Consider the following 20,844-nt stretch of genomic DNA (forward strand, 5'->3'; position numbering starts at 1 on the left):
CTTCTGTATCTATAGCCTCTCGCATTCCAATAAAATGGCACGTTGGGGTGATGACGATATACGCGCAAATATGATAAGAAGGACTTTGTTGGTAGAACTATGTTAAACGTTCTAATTATAAATACAGTCTTCTTACAGAAAGGAAAGAACGCATGGGTCCCAGAATTCTTTGCAGGGCGCCCCTCCTCTCCAGGCCGTGGGATCTGAGGCACATGCCTTCTTCGGCACGAGAACACCCCCTAGCCCGGTTGCCGAGGTAACAGGGCCCAGCATGCTTGTCTGTTGGGATTCCGGTTCAGGGAAGCTTGCTTAGCCGAGCTTGCGCACAACCAGAGAGCCTCTGGGGCAGGGAGGGGGACAATCAGAGAAAGGTGGAGGTGTTTAAAAGGATAGAGAGAGGCCACGGTGTGAGAGCGTCAACGGCGGAGAACGACTCTTGGCTCACAGCAGGTCGCCCGGGGTGGGCATGAACGGAAGGAGGAAGGAGAGTGGCTGGGCACTGTGCCATTCCCGCCACAAGCATGTAAGCACCGCGCCGAGGGTCGTCAAAAGGAGGGGGAAAGTTTTATGTGCATGAGCGGTAAGAGGAGGGTCCAGAGTAAGCACGGGTGTGCTAGCAGTCGGGCGACACTGCTAAGGGAAAGGAGTGTTTAGACACCGTCCTTAAAAGGTCGCTAGTGTTTTCCCCAGAGGTGCCAGGCTGAGTAAATTAATTTAGTCTTTAAAAATGTAACCCCGAATGCTAATTCTCACTTAGAACTCATGGGAGTAGTTCCCTGCGCAAATATAGAACATATCTCAATCTACCACTCAACCGTATGCCACTGCTCACGATACCAGGGGCTGCCATGTATCTGCGCCCACTTTGCCCCCTCCCAATGTTTCGTCCTCCAAACGCAGGTCAGAGTGCTGTGCTGAAGCCGTAGTGGTTCCCGAAATTAAGGGGACACGACAGAGACCACGGTTGCGGGTGTTATTTGGAAGAATGCCTGAGTACGGGCCACACCCACAGATTGGTACAGGGTGCCATGCCTACTGCCTAGAGTAACTTGCAAATCACGTTCCGCAGTGTCCCCGTACTATCTACCCAAACTACTCTAGAGGGCGAGTGTGATGGGCATTCGCTTTATGTAATTGTTCTGTTCGATGTGAACCAACACTGTTCTGGCGTCTGTGTGCTATATAAAAGTTGATGCCTTGGGTCCTTGCACACTTCAATTACAGGCATGGGCATTCGTAAAGGCAGGACGGTGTTTTAATCGTATTTTTGTCTCTTTTACTGCAGCAGTGGGAGATGAAGCCTGTCGAGTGAACCGCAATACGAGACTGTGGACAGCAGACTTAGGCAAAGCTGGCACTGACAGGTCATCAGTGCTCCCGGGACTCGGCGGGATGTCGGTAGACGCCGAGGAGGTGACACGTCTCCGCAAGCCCCGCTTCTCCTATGAGGAGAATCAGATCTTGATCCGGGAGGTGCGTGCCAATTACAGCCGCCTGTACGGCACGCAGAGCCGGCGGGTGACTGTGGGCGAGCGCCGACGAGTCTGGGAAAACATCGCCGCCAAGATCAACGGCATCACCAGTTGGAGGCGCACCGGGCAGGAGGTGCAGAAGCGCTGGAACGACTTTAAGAGGCGCACCAAAGAGAAGCTGTCGAGGGTGCCACACTCCACTCAGGGCACTGGTGCCAACAGTGACGAGGCCTACTCTGCCGAAGAAGAGACCATTTTCGCAATCCTGGGGCCAGGCGTGGGGGCAGGCTTCAGTGGCATGGACCTGGAGAGCCCGAGGGGCACCTTGCAAAACTCAACGAGCTTTCCTCAAAGGTTTCACCTGCCAGCAGATCATCAATCAGGTGAGCCTCCGCCTCTATTAGGACCCACGCTTAAAATGAAGTGACAAATGTATTGTATGACAATTACCTGATCTCTGACCAACATGTTTTATCCATAGTCGTTATTAATATTATTAACCTGTATTTGTTTTTATTTATTTAACGATTTTCAAATTACACACCCCGGTTTAATGGAAGGTTGAGTATAAACTTCAATCAATCAATCAGAGCATTTGTATAGCGCACTACTCACCCGGAGGGTCTCAAGGCGCTGGGGGGACGGGGTCCGCTACTGCTCGAACAGCCAGGTCTTGAGCTGCTTCCTGAAGGCGAGGTGGTCCTGGGTCAGGCGGAGGTGGGTCGGAAGGGAGTTCCAAGTCTTGGCGGCCAGGTAGGAGAAGGACCTTCCTCCTGTGGTGGCTCTTCGGATGCGGGGGACGGCGGCGAGGGCGTGGCTGGTCGATCGAAGCTGGCGTTTGGGAGCGTAGAAGTTGAGGCGGCTGTTGAGGTATCCTGGTCCTTGGTTGTGTAGGGCTTTGTGTGCGTGGGTGAGGAGCCGGAAGGTGATTCTCTTGTTGACCGGGAGCCAGTGCAGGTCTCTCAGGTGTCCGGAGATGTGGCTGCGGCGGGGGATGTCCAGGATGAGTCGTGCTGAGGTGTTCTGGATCCGCTGGAGTCTCTTCTGGAGTTTGGCGGTGGTTCCGGCGTAGAGGGAGTTGCCGTAGTCCAGACGGTTGGTGACGAGGGCCTGGGTGACCGTCTTCCTGGTCTCGGTGGGGATCCACCGGAAGATCTTACGTAGCATGCGAAGGATGTTGAAGCACGACGAGGAGACGGCGTTGACTTGTCTGGTCATGGAGAGGGAGGAGTCCAGGATGAAGCCCAGGTTGCGTGCGTGGTCAGTTGGTTTGGGTGCGCTGCCCAGGGCGGGGGGCCACCAGGAGTCGTCCCAGGCGGAGGGTGAGGATCCCAGGATGAGGACTTCCGTCTTGTCCGAGTTCAGTTTCAGGCGGCTGTTCGACATCCATTTGGCTACGTCTGTCATCCCTTCGTGCAGGTTGGCTCTGGCGGTGGCGGGGTCGTTGGTGAGGGAGAGGATCAGCTGGGTGTCGTCGGCGTAGGAGATGATGTTCAGGTTGTGCTGGCGTGCGATGGCTGCGAGGGGGCTCATGTAGACGTTGAAGAGTGTTGGGCTGAGCGAGGAGCCTTGAGGAACGCCGCAGATGACTTCGGTGGCCTCCGATCTGAACGGGGGGAGGCGGACTCTCTGTGTCCTTCCGGCGAGGAAGGAGGTGATCCACTCCAGTGCCTTTTCCTGGATTCCGACGTTGCTGAGGCGCTGTACTAGGGTACGGTGGCAGACAGTGTCGAAGGCCGCGGAGAGGTCCAGGAGGATGAGGGCCGCTGTTTCTCCGTTGTCGAGCAGGGCTCGGATGTCATCGGTAGCTGCGATCAGGGCGGTCTCGGTGCTGTGGTTGGCCCGGAAGCCAGACTGCGAGATGTCGAGGGATCCGTTCGTCTCGAGGAAGGCGGCCAGTTGCTTGTTGACGGTCTTCTCGATGACTTTTGCCGGAAACAGGAGCAGCGAGATGGGGCGGTAGTTCTTGAGGTCGGTAGGGTCTGCTGATGGTTTCTTGAGTAGAGCGCTGAGTTCGGCGTGCTTCCAGCTCTCCGGGAAGGTGGCGATGTCGAAGGAGGTGTTGATGATGTCCCGCAGGTGGGGTGCGATGACCGCGTCGGCCTTGTTGAAGACGTGGTGAGGGCAGGGGTCTGTCGGAGATCCGGAGTGGATGGAGTTCATCGTGCGGATGGTGTCTTCGGTGCTGATCGGGGTCCAGGCGCGGAGGGTGGTGGTGGGGGGCGGTGGTTCGGTCGTGGCGTGCGTCGGTTGAGTGCTGAAGCTGTTGTGTATGTCCGCGATCTTGTTGTGGAAGTAGGAGGCGAGGGAGTTGCAGAGGTCTTGCGAAGGGGTGATGTCGTTGTTTCCGGCGTTGGGGTTGGAGAGCTCTTTCACGATGTTGAAGAGTTCCTTGCTGTTGTGTGCGTTGTTGTCCAGTCGTTCCTTGAATGCGGTTTTCTTGGTGGCGTGGATCAGCTGGTGGTTTTTTCGGGTGGCGAGCTTGAGGGCGGTCATGTTGTCCGGTGTTGGGTCTCTGCGCCCAGGTTTTCTCGAGTGCTCTGCAGTTCTTCTTGGAGCTCTTGAGTTTGTCGTTAAACCATGGGGCTTTCTTGCTGCCGGGTCTGCTCGGCGGGTTCTTCAGCGGGGCGAGGTCGTCTGCGCAGTCGCTGATCCATTTCGTGAGGTTGGTGGCTGCTTGGCTGGGGTTCGTTGTGCTGGTGGGAGGGTTCTTGCTCAGGGAAGTAGTGAGCTGGTCTGCAGTGATCTTGTTCCAGCTTCTGCGGGGAGCCTGTTGCTGGTGATGGTGGAGCGTGGTCCTTCTGTAGCTGAAGTGGACGCAGCTGTGGTCCGTCCATTGGAGTCCCGTGGCGTGGCTGAAGGCGATGTCCTTGCTGGAAGAGAAGATCGGGTCGAGTGTGTGTCCGGCGTAGTGGGTGGGGGTGGTCACCAGTTGCTTGAGTCCGAGGTTGGCGAGGTTGTCCAGCAGGGTGGTGGTGTTGCGGTCGTTGTTGTTCTCCAGGTGGAAGTTGAGGTCCCCGAGGAGGATGTAGTCAGCGGAGGGGAGGGCGAGCGGGCTGACTAAGTCGGCGATGTCCTTGCTGAATTGTGTGCGTGGTCCCGGGGGTCTGTAGATGAGGGTGCCTCTGAGGGTGGTCTTGGTGTTGACGTGGATCAGGAAGTGCAGGTGTTCGGCGGGTGCGAGGTTGTCGTCGGTGTTGGTCGTGATGCGGATGGTGTTCCTGTGGATGATGGCGATGCCTCCTCCTGTCTGGTTGACGCGGTCCCTCCGGATGATCTTGTAGCCGTCCGGGATGGCGATGGCGATGTCGGGCGCTGAGGAGGCGTTCATCCAGGTTTCCGTGAGGAAGGCGACGTCTGGGTCCGTGGTGTCGAGCAGGTTCCAGAGCTCGATGGCGTGTCTGTGGACGGAGCGGGTGTTGAGCAGGATGCACTTCAGGTGGGTGCTGCTGGAGTTCGGCTTGGTGGGTGCTGGTGTAGCGTGGGTCCGGTTGCAGGTGAACTTGCAGGAGTGGCAGCTGAAGGGTCCGTGGGTGCGTCTCGGTGTGGCTCGGTAGCAGCCCGGGGTTCGGCCGGTGTTGAGTTCGGTGGAGTCGTAGGTTCGTCGGGTCGGCTTCCGGCGGTGGGGGCCAGGGGTCCTGGCACTGGGCGCGGTCCAGGCGCGGACGGGCGCAGACGGGCTTACCTTTGGCGCACCTTCGGCGCTCATTCGGTGCTCCCGCTGCGCGGTCGCTCTGGGGGCGTCATAAGAAGGGGGACGGGAGGGCGGGTCTGCTGGGCTGGGCGAGCGTCAGGGCCAATGGGCCGGTGGTGGGCGGGGCCGCAGGGAGCGGGCGGCTCAGCTGTGGCTGGGCCGCTCGGGGGTGCTGGGGGGCGACGGTGGCGGCAGGCAGGCAGGAGGCTGGCAATCAGGATCAGCGGGCGAGGGAGCAAGGGGGTGACCCGGCCTCGAGAGGCACAGTGGTCACTTCCGATATTTAAACTGGTGAATGGCGTGGCTAAGTATCATTTTCGAATTTTATTTGGACCTTTGTTTCTCTTCTTCTCTGTTATTTTGTTAATATCTTGTTGTATTCTGATTTTATTTTACTTGTATCCATATTCACTTTCCAACTTGCCAAAGAAACCACATTTTAAAAAACGTTTTTAACTTTCTTATTTAAATGTAATATTTGTTTATTTATACTTTGTAGGAATGTCAAAGGCCCGTCCGTCTGTGTGTAGTGACACTATGAATAATCGTTTATATAGTACATAATACAAGCAGGACTTTTCTTGGCGCTTAAAAAATACGTTTTTATTAACCTATTGTGTTTTTTTTAAAAATATAGAATACAAATCTGTGCCCTATATGTGAAACCACCACACAGTAGCAAGTACATTGTTTAGCAGTGATAGACGGTGGGACTGTAGGGTACTGTGATTTGTGGCTGCTGATTGGAATTAGTTTTTACCTAGCTGTTTTTTAGTCACAGCAATTCCTAAGGACTGGTGTGACGTGCAACGTTTGGGTTGCTCATCCCTGCTTCGACTTTAAGATTTTGTAACCCTTTTAGACGCTTGATTAGTTTTTGCCTCTGATTTTATTTGAAAATGTTTCCATAGACCGTTTTCACTACAGCTACGCTCGCTATTGGTACTATAAGGTATAGGGCACTGCTGTTAGTCTCTGGGAGTTGGGGCATCTAATATACAGTTGCAATACGTTTCTCGAGAGGACTATATATATATATAATTACCTACTGGCGATAGCCAGTAGGTATATATAGTTAGGACCTAGCTACCATAGGAAATCCGCAACATTCTATTGGGAATAACTTTGGCGCCGGTTGAGGAATTTGCGTGTAATTTTCCAAAATTTTGGCCAGCTCCGCTGCGCTCCTTCCCTGAAAGTTTCGGGGAGATTCGTTAAGTGGGGGCTGAGAAAAAAGGGGGGGTCCCAAAACGTGTTTTCCCCATGTTAATTTCCATAGGATGTTCTGACAAGGCTACAGCCCGAACCGCTGAACGGAATTACTCCAAACTTGGCAAAATTGTAGGGACTGGTACGCAGAAGTGCCTTTGCTATATTTGGTGAAAATTGCTCCAGTGGTTTTCATGAAAATTAACTTCAAAAACACATATATATCTGGGCGGAGCCTAACCACACATCTCACCGAGAGGTCTGATTGGCTGTCAGCACTTCATCCAAGAAGTGTTGGCAGCCATCTTGGGACCAATATACATGATAGCACCTCATTAAAAAGCATTGTAGTTAATAGAGGGTTTTAGGACTTTAGTTACATTATAAATCATTTGTTGATGGTACCATACTCATTTTAGGAATTGTGGTGTGTTCTAAGGTGATTTTACCATGTGAAAAAACCTCCTGCTGGGATATCATGAATCATGTTTGAAAGAAAACTATTATCTCATGCTTTTCCCACAGTGGTTTGGAAGGGGATCTATAAGCTAAACTGAAAGCATATTTTCTGTAAATTCACATTATCTTTCTCAGTTATGTGAGAATGAAGTCTGACATTCTCAGTAAAACATGTACATCCAACAAGGACAGAGACTGTCAGTTGATTCCTTTGTGTTCTACTGCAGCCTCCTAGAGTGTTCTAAAGAACGCTAACAGTCCTACTTATTACAAAGGTATGGCACACCTGAAGCCATCTGGATTGGAATAAAGTGGTAACTCTTAAAACCTTTAATTTAAAAAGGAACAAAATGAGGGGGTTTATTTTGCCATAGAAAGTATGATTAGTGCTGCAGAAAGAAAAATTAGGGCACATTTTGAGTGACTTCCTAAATCCTCTTCTATTTCATTAAAAAATTCTGACATGCAGTCTCCCAAGATGGCCACCAGAGACAAAAGAGCCCAAATGTAGCCCAAGGATAGCCCAATGACAGAATGTCCCAGAGTGTTCTAAAGAACAACTAGAGCGCTAACAGTCTTACTTATGACAAAAGTATGGCACACCAGAAGCCATCTTGATTGGAATGAAGTGGTAAGTCTGAAAACATTTAATTTAAAAAGGAACAAAATGAGGGGGTTCATTTTGCCATAGAAAGTATGATTAGCAGCAGACTTCCCTGGTGAGCAGTAGCTTTACTACAGTGATCTAATGAGCAACTAGAGTGCTAACATTCAGAATTTATGGCAAATGTGTGACACATCTGAATGCCTTCTTGATGGAACCAAAGTAAACAAGCATTGAAAATGCAATAGATCTCGCCCTCGTTTCAGTTAAAGCCATTCTGTTTGTAATGAGGTGGCTTTTTAGCTTTGCTTTTATTAGTGTTTTTAAAACGTTCATATAAATAACATGCATATGTATGCATATATGTATGCATGCATTTATATTTGTATTTATATAGATATGCAGATTATATATGTGTATATATATATATATATATATATATATATATATATTCCAAGAAATGTGCAGCGTAACGCTACACTCCGCTTGTACCCTTCCGCAACAACAGTGGTCTGTGCCGGGCAGCGAGCCCATCAATTCAGTCGAACATACCAATGTCCACACGATCCTGGGACAGTATGAGGCACAAACTCTGATTGCGTGTTGTAGAAATTATTTAATCAGCCAAGATAGCAGCAAACATAAACACACTCGACGCGTTTCGGGGCACCTCCCCCTTGGTCACGAGTAGTAAACAGAGTAATAGGATGGTGATACATATACTCAATGTCACATGGTCTGAGTGAAGAAAAAAACATAAACAAAATACTTAGCGCTTGTGGACAGCGCTGTGAGGGAAGGTTATAATAGTGCATGAATCTAAATATTTTCAAATTACTATATAATCAGGGTCTGTTATCAAACTCATAAAATTAACTGATATTAACCCTATACATGGTCGGGACGCTTGCATATTGAGTCATTCAACAAAATGTATTGGTTCGCTTGACACTCCTGATACAAGGAACAAACATAAATCGCCCTAGTGGGCTTTCAATTATTATTATTTCCACTAGATTGGCTCCTATAATATAGGCAATCAAAAGGCAATCTAAAGGATGCTATTCCGCCCATGTGGGCAACGCAAAATAGGTTATATTTTTAAATTATATAAATTGTCAGAAAAAATGTCAAGAAAATGATGCCCATGTGGCCGAAACCATTAGTGCATGTTGAATTCTCAGTTCCAATGCCGTTTCACTGTTAGTTTCTTACAGGGTTGATATTTTCATTCAATACATATTTACACAACCAATCCCTGAAAAAGGAAATAAATAAAAAGTGATCAGTGATAATGAAAAAAGGACCAGTGATTCAAAAATTGAAACTAGTAAAATTCTATCGTAAATCCTACATAACTTGTATACAGGACACTGAAGTTAAAAACAAATAAGGGCGAAACATCTTAAAGTACACGATATATTACATGTTAAATCCCAAATGGATTTCCTACTAGACAAAATTACAGAATGCTCAATGAAACCAGAATATTGAAATAAATTATCCTAGGTGTACTTCCATTTCTTCATCACAGTTATGACCATTCGGGACCAGTGTTTTATATTGAATAATCATACGTGATTCCAGTCTCCTTAATTTCTGTACACGATTGCCCCCTCTCTCATCAAATTTGACTGTACACAGTACACAATAGCTTAATAAATTCACATTTTGATTGTGATGAGTGAGAAAGTGGCGTGCTATTGGGTAAGATTTATCCACGTTGGTAATAGCACGCATGTGCTCAAGCACTCTCAATTTAGCAGGTTTAATCGTGCTCCCTATGTAGGTTTTGTTACAGGGACAGAATAAAGCATAGACTGCATGGTCACTGGGGCATGAAGTGTGTTCCTGGATAATCAGAATTTTAGATGTGGGCGACAGTCGTACTTTTTTCAGATTCCGACTGTTCTTGCAAGCCTTGCAATTTCTGCAGGTGAAAAAGCCTCTCACTCCGGTGGTCATGGGTTTCTTGGGGATCACTGCCGTGCACAATTGGTCCTTCAAGGACCTCACTTTTCTGAAAGAGATTTGAGGGGATTCATTGACAAATTTGGCCACGTCTGAGTCGTTTAATAACACTGGCCAAAATGTATTGAGACTCTTTCTGGACCCGCTTGGCTACTGTAAGTTGTTATGAACCGTGTATTGTTCTCTTTTTCGTCTACGGGTTCACTAGGTCTCGGCTGTAAAAGTGATTCTCTAGATCGTTTCTTTACAGCTTTTTGTGCATCAGTAATGGCTTTAGTGGAATATCCACGTTCAGAGAACCTTTTTACCATATTTTGTTGTTCAACCAAAAAAGCTTCTTCTGTGCTGCAATTGCGTCTGGCTCTTAACAGTTCCCCTACTGGGATACCTCCTAATTAATGAATTAGGGTGACAGCTGCGTGCGTGGAGTATGCTGTTTCCCGCTGTCTTTTTTCTAAAAAGAACTGTTTCTAGTTTACCCTTCTCCACTCTCACATTCAAATCAAGGAACTCCAAGCTCTCTTTGGACCAATTACTGGTGAAATTAAGATTGAAAGTATTTTGATTGAGTTCATGCACAAATGTGTTAGCCTCTTCCTGGGTTCCCCTCCACACAACCAGCACATCATCTATGTACCGCAGCCACTTGATAACGTGGCTACGGTACATAGGTGACCTGTATGCTACACTCTCCTCCCAGTACCCCATATGGAGACCCGCAAAGCTCGGAGCAAAGCAAGTCCCCATAGAGGTCCCGAGGGTCTGTCTATAGATTTTGTTATCAAACAAAAAATAATTTTGCTTGAGACATAGTTCCATCATGGTGATGAGCATTTTGGTGTGGTAGAGATAAGAGACAGATCTCTTAGAAAGAAAATGCATGCAAGCATCGAGTCCCAATTGGTGAGGAATAGATGTGTATAAACTCGTCACATCAAGTGAAAGAAGTGAAAATTCCTCATCCCATACCACTGTTCTGATTTTGTTCAGGAAGTCTCCTGAGTCTCTAACATAAGATGGTAACTGTTGTACTAGGGGCTGCAAAAAATAATCAACATATTGGGAGGTACATTCAAAACAACTACCATTGGAAGAAACAATTGGTCTGCCTGGGGGATGTGATACACTTTTGTGAACCTTGGGGAGGAGATATAATGCTGGTAACTTCGGAGATTTACACAATAAAAATCTATATTCCTCCTCTTCAAGTAGCCCTTTGGTTTTCCATTCCAACAATTGTATTCCAAATTGTCTGATCGAATTTTCGTATTCCATACGATTGCTTCTGCAATAGTTGCTAGTATCAGATAATTGTCTCAGTCCTTCCAATATATAGTTCTCCCTTGACTGAACCACTATATTGCCACCCTTGTCACTAGTTTTAATCACAATGGTGTGGTCTCTGCGCAGATTGTCAATCAGTCTACATTGGTCTTTGGAAATGTTACTCCATTTCTGATGATATTTCTTAGTTTCAATTTTGTTAAGTTCATTTATCATGCATTTTTCGAACACATCAATGGTCTCATTATGAATTTGTGGAAGGAAGATAGATTTAGGTTTGAAATTACTCCCAGAACTCATTGTCAGTGATATATCAGCATCAACCAGGTCCTGATAGGGGTCATGGCTTTCCTCCCATTCCCCATTAAGAACTTTCAGGGAGTGAGCTAGATTGACCTCAGAGATACTTGAATGATATGGTACATCTTTAGTATGAACATTGCCCGACCCTGCTTTGGTTGCATACCACTTTCTTATTTTTAATTTTCTCGTAAAGAAAAATAAATCAATTTTGCTTTGTGTATAGTTAAAACTCATAGATGGACAAAATGTTAAGCCCAAAGATAGTAACTCTACCTCAGTGTTGGTCAAGATGCGTTCCGACAAGTTGTGCCTCATACTGTCCCAGGATCGTGTGGACATTGGTATGTTCGACTGAATATATATATATATATATATATATATATATATATATATATATATATATATATATATATATATATATATAAATACACATACATACATGCATATATGTATGTGCGTGTAGAGAGAGTTGTAGAGGTAGAGGTGTAGAGTTAGAGCGGTAGAGGTAGAGAGGTAGAGACTAGTAGGGAAAGAAGTAGAGAGAGGTAGAGAGAAGAGTGAGTAATAGAGTAGAGAGTGAGTAGTAGAGAGCAGTAGAGAGAGTAGCAGAGAGAGTAGTAGAGAGTAGTAGAGTGAATAGTAGAGCGAGTAATAGAGAGTAGAGAGTAGTAGAGAGTAGTAGAGTAAGTAGTAGAGTGAGTAGTAGAGAGCAGTAGAGTAGTAAAGAGTGAGTAGTAGAGAGTAGTAGAGAGTGAGTAGCAGAGAGAGAGAATAGTAGAGAGTGAGTAGTAGAGAGTGAGTAGTAGAGTAGTAGAGAATGAGTAGTAGAGAGTAGTGGAGTAGTAGAGAGTAAGTAGTAGAGAGTAGTGGAGAATATTCCAAAGTTTGGCACAGCACCACTTGCACAATAAGTCCAATCAAATCATATCACTTAGAGTCTTTATTGAAGCGCTGAATCTTGGTGTATTTTCAAATGCTTTTATTTTTCATAAGTTTATGTACCACAGCCAGGTGACGTATTTCGTTCTGTACAACAGAACTTCTTCAGGGCGTTCTTATTTCCTTCAAGTTATGTCGGTATCCTGTTGTCATATAACTAGATATTTCTTCCAAATGTTAGACGAGACGTAAGTACATTCTTATTCAAAGTGACTAGTTATCAATTTTACCCACACAATTCGGGCAGACTTGAGTAATTTATAGCATCCTCAAAGTCAGTCTTTCAAAAATTCCAAAGTATAGGACATGATAATCCAAATGTTTCTCAAGAAAAGTCATTTTCAATCGTTCGGAATTTCGGCGTTTGGGCAGATATGACCCAGGGACCCCCAGTATGCAAGGGGAATTAGTCCCCCCTCTGCAAACGCGCCAGTGGCCTGCGTTGCAGAGAGGTGTAAAAAGAGGCATAGCCTCATTACACCTCTGTGTAATGAGGCTATGCACGTTCTGGTTACTAGCCGTCTAGACTACGGAAACACCCTTTACGCCGGTACCGCCGCCAAACTGCAGAAAAAACTCCAACGCATCCAAAATGCTTCAGCCAGACTCATACTAGACATCCCTCGCAAAGACCACATCTCCGGTCACCTGAAAGACCTGCACTGGCTCCCCGTCAATAAAAGGATAACGTTCCGTCTCCTCACCCACGCACACAAAGCCCTCTACGAACTTGGACCGGATTGCCTCAACACGCGCCTTTCCTTTTACACCCCCACCCACCAGCTGCGATCGTCCAACCAAGCCCTCGCCACCATCCCGCGCATCCACAAAGCCACCATGGGGGGAAGATCCTTCTCCTACTTAGCGGCCAAAACCTGGAATTCCCTTCCCACCCACCTCCGCCTCACTCAAAACCACCTAGCCTTCAGAAAACAGCTTAAAACCTGGATATTCGATAAGTAAACCTCTCCCCCTTCCTCAAGCGCCTTGAGACCCTCTGGGTATGTAGTGCGCTATATAAATCTTTTGACTTGACTTGACTTGTGCAATGCAGCCCCCGGCGCATACTGGAGGTTCCAGGAGGGCTAGTTGGCCCCAAGGGACCCCCAGTATGCAAGGGGAATAAGTTCCCCCTCTTCAAACATGCACAGGGGCTGCGTTGCAGAGAGGTGTAAAAAAGGGTGTGGCCTCATTACACCTCTCTGCAATGCAGCCCCCTGGCGCATACTGGAGGCTCCTGGTGGGCTAGTTGGCCCCCAGGAACCCCCAGTATGCAAGGGGAATTAGTTCCCCCTCTGCAAACGCGCCAGGGGGCTGCGTTGCAGAGAGGTGTAACAAGGGGCATAGCCTCATTACACCTCTGCAATGCAGCCCCCTGGCGCATACTGGAGGTTCAAGGTGGGCTAGTTGGCCCCCAGTATGCAAGGGGAATTAGTCCCCCCTCTTCAAACATGCACGGGGGCTGCGTTGCAGAGAGGTGTAAAAAGGGGCGTGGCTTCATTACACCTCTCTGCAATGCAGTCCCCTGGCGCATACTGGAGATTCCTGGTGGGCTAATTTCCTATATAGTTAAGAATTAGCATTAAAAAAACCTTTGAAATTCACTGAAAAAAACATAGGTTTCAGGCCTTATAGTTAGGAATTAGCATTTAAAAAAACCTTTGAAATTCACTGAAAAAAACATAGGTTTCAGACCTTATATAGTTAGGAATTAGCATTTAAAAAACCTTTAAAATTCACTCAAAAAACTATAAGTTTTAGGGGTGTTATAGTTAGCTGGACATTTCACTCATACAAAACTATTGAAATTGCTCCTATATAGTTAGTTGTACTAACTATATTTCTCGCACCCGCAATCCACTGCTGATGATGTCACATATTACATAATTCATGACATGGTCAGTGACATCACTGATGACATCTCAAATGTCATCACTGATGACATCACTGATGACATCATCCAAGTGACAATCACATACACCTTTTCATACACTAGTAAAATCTTTCATCACTCTTTGTAAAATACAGAGTATCATATTTGAATCCATTGTTACAGCAATACAAGTATCTAAAAACCCACTCAGTGATTCATAGATGTATACACACATCTAATCACTTACCTGTAGATTCACTCATACATGCTCTCAATGAACAATAGAACACTATCAAAAATACTTATACTCAAATACTCAGTTAACTAATCAATAATTAATACAGACTTTCACATAGCTAGTAACCAACCGGAGAACCAGTTTACACAACAACTGACAAAGTGATACAGATATTCAAACAGTTTAGTCACTATCCACTATATTTAGTGAGACACTATACATTGGTCAAGTAAACAGTCAATTACACTGCTACTCAATCCTCCATCCAAATATTTATTTTTATATATCCACTCATTCTTCAATGCAAATTGCTATATATATAATGCATATTTAAATAACGAAGCAAACCACATTCACTGGATGATGTCATCAGTGATGTCATTTGAGATGTCATCAGTGATGTCACTGACGATGTCATGAATGATGTAATATGTGACATCATCAGCAGTGGATTGCGGGTGCGCGAAATATAGTTAGTACAACTAACTATATAGGAGCAATTTCAATGGTTTTGTATGAGTGAAATGTCCAGCTAACTATAACACCCCTAAAACTTATAGTTTTTTGAGGGAATTTTAAAGGTTTTTTAAATGCTATTTCCTAACTATATAAGGCCTGAAACCTATGTTTTTTTTCAGTAAATATATAACTTCCAGTCTTGCCCCCGCTGCAGAATATCCCGAGGTATGGGGGTTGTTGCGGTTTGGGGAGCAGAGGAGGCGGCTGGATTTGGCGGACTCACTCGAATTGGGGACTCAATACCATCATGCCGCTACATCCACTCCCGCAACACTGACCCATCATGAATATTGCATTCTGGGACCTGTAGGAACCAAATAACAGGTGGAATGCAGGAAGTGATTGCAGAGATTACTTACCTTGGGGGTGGAGTGTCGTGTCAAGTAACAGGATGTGGTAGGGTGTTTATATCTGACATTTGTGCTCGCATCCTTCAAGAACACCCCGGGCGCTGAAGAAGGCGATACAGACGCCGAAATGCATTCGCCATTTTGCGGGTGTTTCTGCGCTGAATAAAGGTTGCCTCCATTTTTCCCCCTACTGTGGCCTCTCTTCTTCATTTTTGGAGGAGTTCTCTCTCTCTCTATATATATATATATATATATATATATATATATATATATATATATATATATATATATATATATACACAACTTCTAAGGGTGTGTCAACTACTTTAGGGGGAGGAGATCCAGGTGCTGGGAGGTATTTCACGCAGGAAGGAGTCATTTGGGGAAGGACATGCCACATTGATTGGGCGCTGAAGAAGGCTGATAAGCCGAAATGCATTCGCCGCCACTGGGAACCTGTGATTAAAGCGAGCTGTTTGCCTTGAACTCCCCTTGGCCTCTGAGTTCTTCTTTTGAGGTAACTTTATATATATATATATATATATATATATATATATATATAACCTACTGGCGGTCGCCAGTAGGTATATATAGTTAGGATTTTTTCCCTATGGGATTTTTGAAAATTCTATGTCTAATAACTTTGGCGTTTGTGGACGGAATTGGCTGAAATTTTCAGGAAAATGGCACATTTTGTTTCTGAGCAGCCCCTGAAAATTTTGGGGGGGTTCGTCAAGGGGGGGCCGAGAAAAAAGGGGGGTCCCAAAACGCGTTTTTCCCATGTTAATTTCCATAGGGCGGTTGGCCTCACTTTTAGCCCGAACGGCTGAATGGATTTGCACGAAACTTGGCAAAATTGTAGGGACTGGTAGCCCGATGTGCCTTTTGTAGGTCTCAATATATGTGCTCCAGTGGATTTTGAGAAATTAACGTTTAAAAAAAGATATATATCTGTAACAGCGGACCGGGCAGCGCCCCAGGACGCGTACTTTTCGCGCAACGGAGCTTTGTGAAGCGAAGCTGATTGGTTCTCCGGCGTCTGTCAACATTCCAAACAGTCCGTAGCGGCCGCCATCTTGTCTCTCGGTAGGATCGAGAGACAAGAGGAGGCCAAAGCGAAGGGGCAAATGACCATAAGGGGGCATAGTACATTGTCGCTCACCCCCTAGGTTTGATGTGGAGGTTTTAAAAGGGCCCAGCGGGGCAAAAAAAAATAAAAATAATAATAATCGAACAGCTGAATGGATTTGCACGAAACTTGGCAAAATTGTAGGGACTGGTAGCCCGATGTGCCTTTGCTAGATCTCAATATATGTGCTCCAGTGGATTTTGAGAAATTAACGTTCAAAAAAGATATATATCTGTAACAGCGCACCGCTTCGCGTACTTTTCGCGTTACGGAGCTTTGCGAAGCGAAGCTGATTGGCTCTCCGGTGTCTGTAAACATTCCAAACAGTCCGTAGCGGCCGCCATCTTGTCTCTCGGTAGGATCGAACAGCTGAATGGATTTGCACGAAACTTGGCAAAATTGTAGGGACTGGTAGCCCGATGTGCCTTTGCTAGGTCTCAATATATGTGCTTCAGTGCATTTTGAGAAATTAACGTTCAGAAACAAGATATATATCTGTAACAGCGCTCCGCTTCGCAGAGATAAAATTATATGTGTATTACCTAGCTGTTGCTAACACCAGTTAGCGACGGCTAGTAGAAGATAGCGACCATCTTGGGCCCCACTTTGCATGTGAGTGATATTTATCACTAATGACATGCAAAGTGGGCATGCCAAGATGTTAGCGACTGGAAACAGTCGCTAACATCGCTATCTCCTATTATCAACTTTTGGAAATATTCGAGATAAGCGCGAATATCTCCAAAAGCTACCACCTGCCCTGAGCAGTTCTTAGCCATGTTATCCAATGGGAGGTGGATAACATGGCTAAGAGCATTAGCTCGGTAATGCATGAATATCGCGGAGTTTTCAGCGATATTAATGCATTGCGGTCGTTTTTTATCGTATTTCCGATAAACCTTGATAATAGCAAGGTTTATCTGCGATAATTTCTGACGGTAAAAAAATCGTTGCTAAGCATCGTTAGGGATAAATATCGCTTAACTTTGGTAATATGCCCCAACGTCTGTTAACGTTCGATTCGAAGGAAATCAGGAAGTGTTGAAAAACATTGTCTGCGCCATCTTGTCTTTTTTCAAATGCCACACTTTTGTCGTGCACGGCAGCCATTTTAGATGCCTTGACCAGACCCACTCTGTGCACGCTGTCGATCCTTAGTATGGCTCCCCACCCTCGCAAGCATCTCCCCCAGGCAGTGGTCACCCCCGCTCTCTGTCTTATGCATGGGTAATAAACCTCCCCCCATCTGCGCTGCTCTTCCCTGAGAATCACACCCTGTGCCCGCCCGACACCTCCCTTTCGCCCTATTCACTACCGCACCCTCTGACACTCCTTTTCCTCTGTGTCCGATTGTCCAGGCTGGTCCTAGGGTATCAGCTAGCCCTGCAGATGTAGTTTATGGCCACAGCTGTAAAGAATCACCCCTCTTCAAAGGAGTTATAGTAGATCAAGGCCCACACTCGATGAGATCCGTCACAGCAGAAGCGTTGCTATTATCTGAAAACCATCCTGTATTGTGATTGGGGAGGGGACCGAGCCTGAAGCGGAAGATTCCAGGGATGACTCTTTGTACATCAAAGTTTTTACAATTATGTGTCACATTAAAAATATATAGCACTCCGACAAAGTAGTAAGATTATAAAACTTTAATAATTTATAAATATATACAAGAAAACAAAAATAGTAATAACATATAAACATTTTTAGGGAAAAACAACGAAGTAGCGGTCGGCTGTGCGAATAGTCCCAACGCAGCACAACGTCCAGATTTCCGGCGTGGGGCGTCGCGGGGGGTGGGTCATCAGTAGCAAACTGTTGTGCGAATAGTTCCAAGGCAGCAGAACGCGCTGAAATCTAGATGACACGAAAGGGATGTCTAGTAAGTTGCCACCCAGCAAATAACGGCATGGGGCGTCGCGGGGGGTGGGTCATCAGTAGCAAACTGTTGCGCTAATAGTTCCAAGGCAGCAGAACGATGGCACCAAGGTGATGTCCAGTAAGTTGCCGCACTGGTTTTGGTATCCTACAATGCTGCTCCGAATAACGGCGTGGGGCGCCCCGGGGGAGGCGGCGTGAACGGGCCTCTCCAGGTGGAGTGTCATCTGTTGTAGTGGGGCGCCCCTTTACCGTTTCAGTTGCCATTCCATCCGTTTTTGGTCCACTGTGTCAAAAGCCGCAATTCAGCTGAGTTGCGCCCACTCTTGCGGTGCAGCGATAGGCGGCTGTCACAGGACTCTCAAAATGGCGGCAGGCTGTTTCCTTTTTGGGCCTGGTCCACTGAAATGGCCCTGGGACACCTTGGAAATCGGACGCTTGTCTGCTAGGTCTTGGACCCCATTCTCGAAAGCGTCCCCTCCGCCTTGAGAATTCATCAAAAGTTTTGGGGGCTCCGACTCCTGCAGGCTTCTGGTGGGGAGCGGCTGCCATGATTGCTCGCGGAATGACCACGACTGAGCTACGAGATGGTGGTGCTCTCATGCTGACGCCAGCTTCAGTCTGAAACATCCAGAAACAAGGTGGGGCTTTCATTGTTTGGGAAAAAAAAAAAGTTTTCATCCAATGAAAAGTGTTGTTTTTAGGTCACATGATCAAGCCTTCCATCATTAGGAAACCAAAAGTAAAATGAACCAATGAAAAGTTTTATAAACAAGTCACATGACCTGTTATGCGGCATAGGGTGTAAAATGCGGAGAAAATACGTTGGCACGTGAGGCGGCGTCAGTAGCGGACCGATGTGCGAATAGGCCGAAGGCAACACAACGCGCCAAGATCCGGATGGCACCGAGGTGGTGTCCAGCAAGTTGCAGCACTGGTGTGGCCATCCTACAATGCTGAAAGTCGGCGTGGGGCGCCCCGTTGGCCTGTGAGTTTGCATCAGTAGCGGACCGATGTGCGAATAGGCCGAAGGCAGCACAACGCGCCAAGATCCGGATGGCACCGAGGTGGTGTCTAGTAAGTTGCCGCACTGGTGTGGCCATCCAACAATGCTGAAAGTCGGCGTGGGGCGCCCCGTTGGCCTGTGAGTTTGCGTCAGTAGCGGACCGATGTGCGAATAGGCCGAAGGCAGCACAACGCGCCAAGATCCGGATGGCACCGAGGTGGTGTCTAGTAAGTTGCCGCACTGGTGTGGCCATCCTACAATGCTGAAAGTCGGCGTGGGGCGCCCCGTTGGACTGTGAGATGGCGTCAGTAGCGGACCGATGTGTGAATGGGGCCGAAGGCAGCGCAACAATATTTTCGGAATAGAAGACACCACTAGGCGCTGAGATGCCAAGATCCGGATGGCACCGAGGTGGTGTCTAGCAAGTTGTGGCACTGGTGTGGCCATCGTACAATGGTAAAAGTCGGCGTGGGGCGCCCTGTTGGCCTGTGAGATGGTGTCAGTAGTGGACTGATGTGTGAATGGGGCCAAAGGCAGCGCAACAATATTTTCTACAATATTTTCGGAGTAGAAGACACCACAAGGCGCTGAGATGCCAAGATCCGGATGGCACCGAGGTGATGTCTAAGTTGCGGACCGATGTGCGAATGGGGCCAAAGGTAGCGTAACAAGATTTTCTGTATGGAAGATACCACTAGGCGTTGAGATGCCAAGATTCGGATGGCACCGAGGTGATGTCTAGCAAGTTGTGCCACTGGTGTGGCCATCGTACAATGGTAAAAGTCGGCGTGGGGCGCCCTATTGGCCTGTGAGATGGTGTCAGTAGCGGACTGATGTGCGAATGGGGCCAAAGGCAGCGCAACAATATTTTCTGACTGACACCACAAGGCGCTGAGATGCCAAGATCCGGATGGCACCGAGGTGATGTCTAAGTTGCGGACTGATGTGCGAATGGGGCCAAAGGCAGCGTAACAATATTTTCTGTATGGAAGATACCACTAGGCGTTGAGATGCCAAGATTCGGATGGCACCGAGGTGATGTCTAGCAAGTTGGTGTGGTCATCCTACAATGCTGAAACTCGGCGTGGGTCACCCCATTAGCCTGTGAGATGGCGTCAGTAGCGGACCGATGTGCGAATAGGCCGAAGGCAGCACAACGCGCCAAGATCCGGATGTCACCGTGGTGGTTTCATAGTTGAGAGGCACTTCATCTGCAGTGGGGCGCCGAGATCCGGATGGCACCGAGGTGATGTCTAGCAAGTTGCTGTACTGGTGTGGTCATCCTACAATGCTGAAATGTAGTGGGGCGCCCATTTACCGTTTCAGTTGCCATTCAGCTGAGTTTCGGCTGCTCTTGATGCTACAGCGACAGGCGGCTGCAAGAGGACTCTCAAAATGGCGGCCTGTTCTTTGGATTTGGGCCTGGTCCACTAAAATGGCCCTGGGACACCTTAGAACTCGGACGCTCGATTTTTTTTTTTCCTTTCCTGTACATGCAAAAAAAGGTAAATGCCCGGTACGTTACACGCTTCATCTGCCACGATGAACTCTCCAGAGGAACCGAAATAAAATATAGTTGTGGTAACTATACCATGCATCGTCATATGGAGAGGTGGCACCAATTAATTATAGTGCTGCATAAAAGAGATTTGGAGGAGAACCCCTGACCTGCTAGTACATTCATCAAAGAAGTGGCACTGAGAGCTTCAGAGGCAAGGGAAACGGTCCCAAATATTTAGAAGAACTTTGGAAAGATTAAAATGACATGTTTAGATTGTGGTAAATTAATTTCATGTGGACAGATGAGTGTTACTCTAATAAATACAGCATATGAACATCATCATAGTCGATGGTTGGTAGAGACATTTTGACTATATCCTGGACCTGCCCGTCCTCGCCCAAAATGGCGCCGGAATAAA

At 47.1% G+C, this 20,844-nt stretch overlaps 1 protein-coding gene across 2 annotated transcripts in view; it reads left to right on the top strand.

Annotated features, from left to right (window-relative positions):
• The first annotated feature begins 223 nt into the window (after positions 1-223).
• The window catches only part of LOC144781862 (myb-related transcription factor, partner of profilin-like), a 256,283-nt gene continuing 235,662 nt past the window's right edge, over positions 224-20,844 (top strand). Inside the window, exons 1-2 of one of the 2 annotated variants that reach the window (XM_078660904.1) lie at positions 224-523; positions 1,286-1,855. In XM_078660904.1, coding sequence (XP_078517030.1) covers positions 1,393-1,855 — 463 coding nt within the window. In that variant the 5' untranslated portion in view covers positions 224-523; positions 1,286-1,392. The remainder of the gene's footprint in view (positions 524-1,285; positions 1,856-20,844) is intronic. The other variant, XM_078660903.1, reaches the window with a different exon arrangement.

This window comes from Lissotriton helveticus, chromosome 9 (assembly GCF_964261635.1).
Source record: "Lissotriton helveticus chromosome 9, aLisHel1.1, whole genome shotgun sequence".
Lineage (NCBI taxonomy): Eukaryota > Metazoa > Chordata > Amphibia > Caudata > Salamandridae > Lissotriton > Lissotriton helveticus.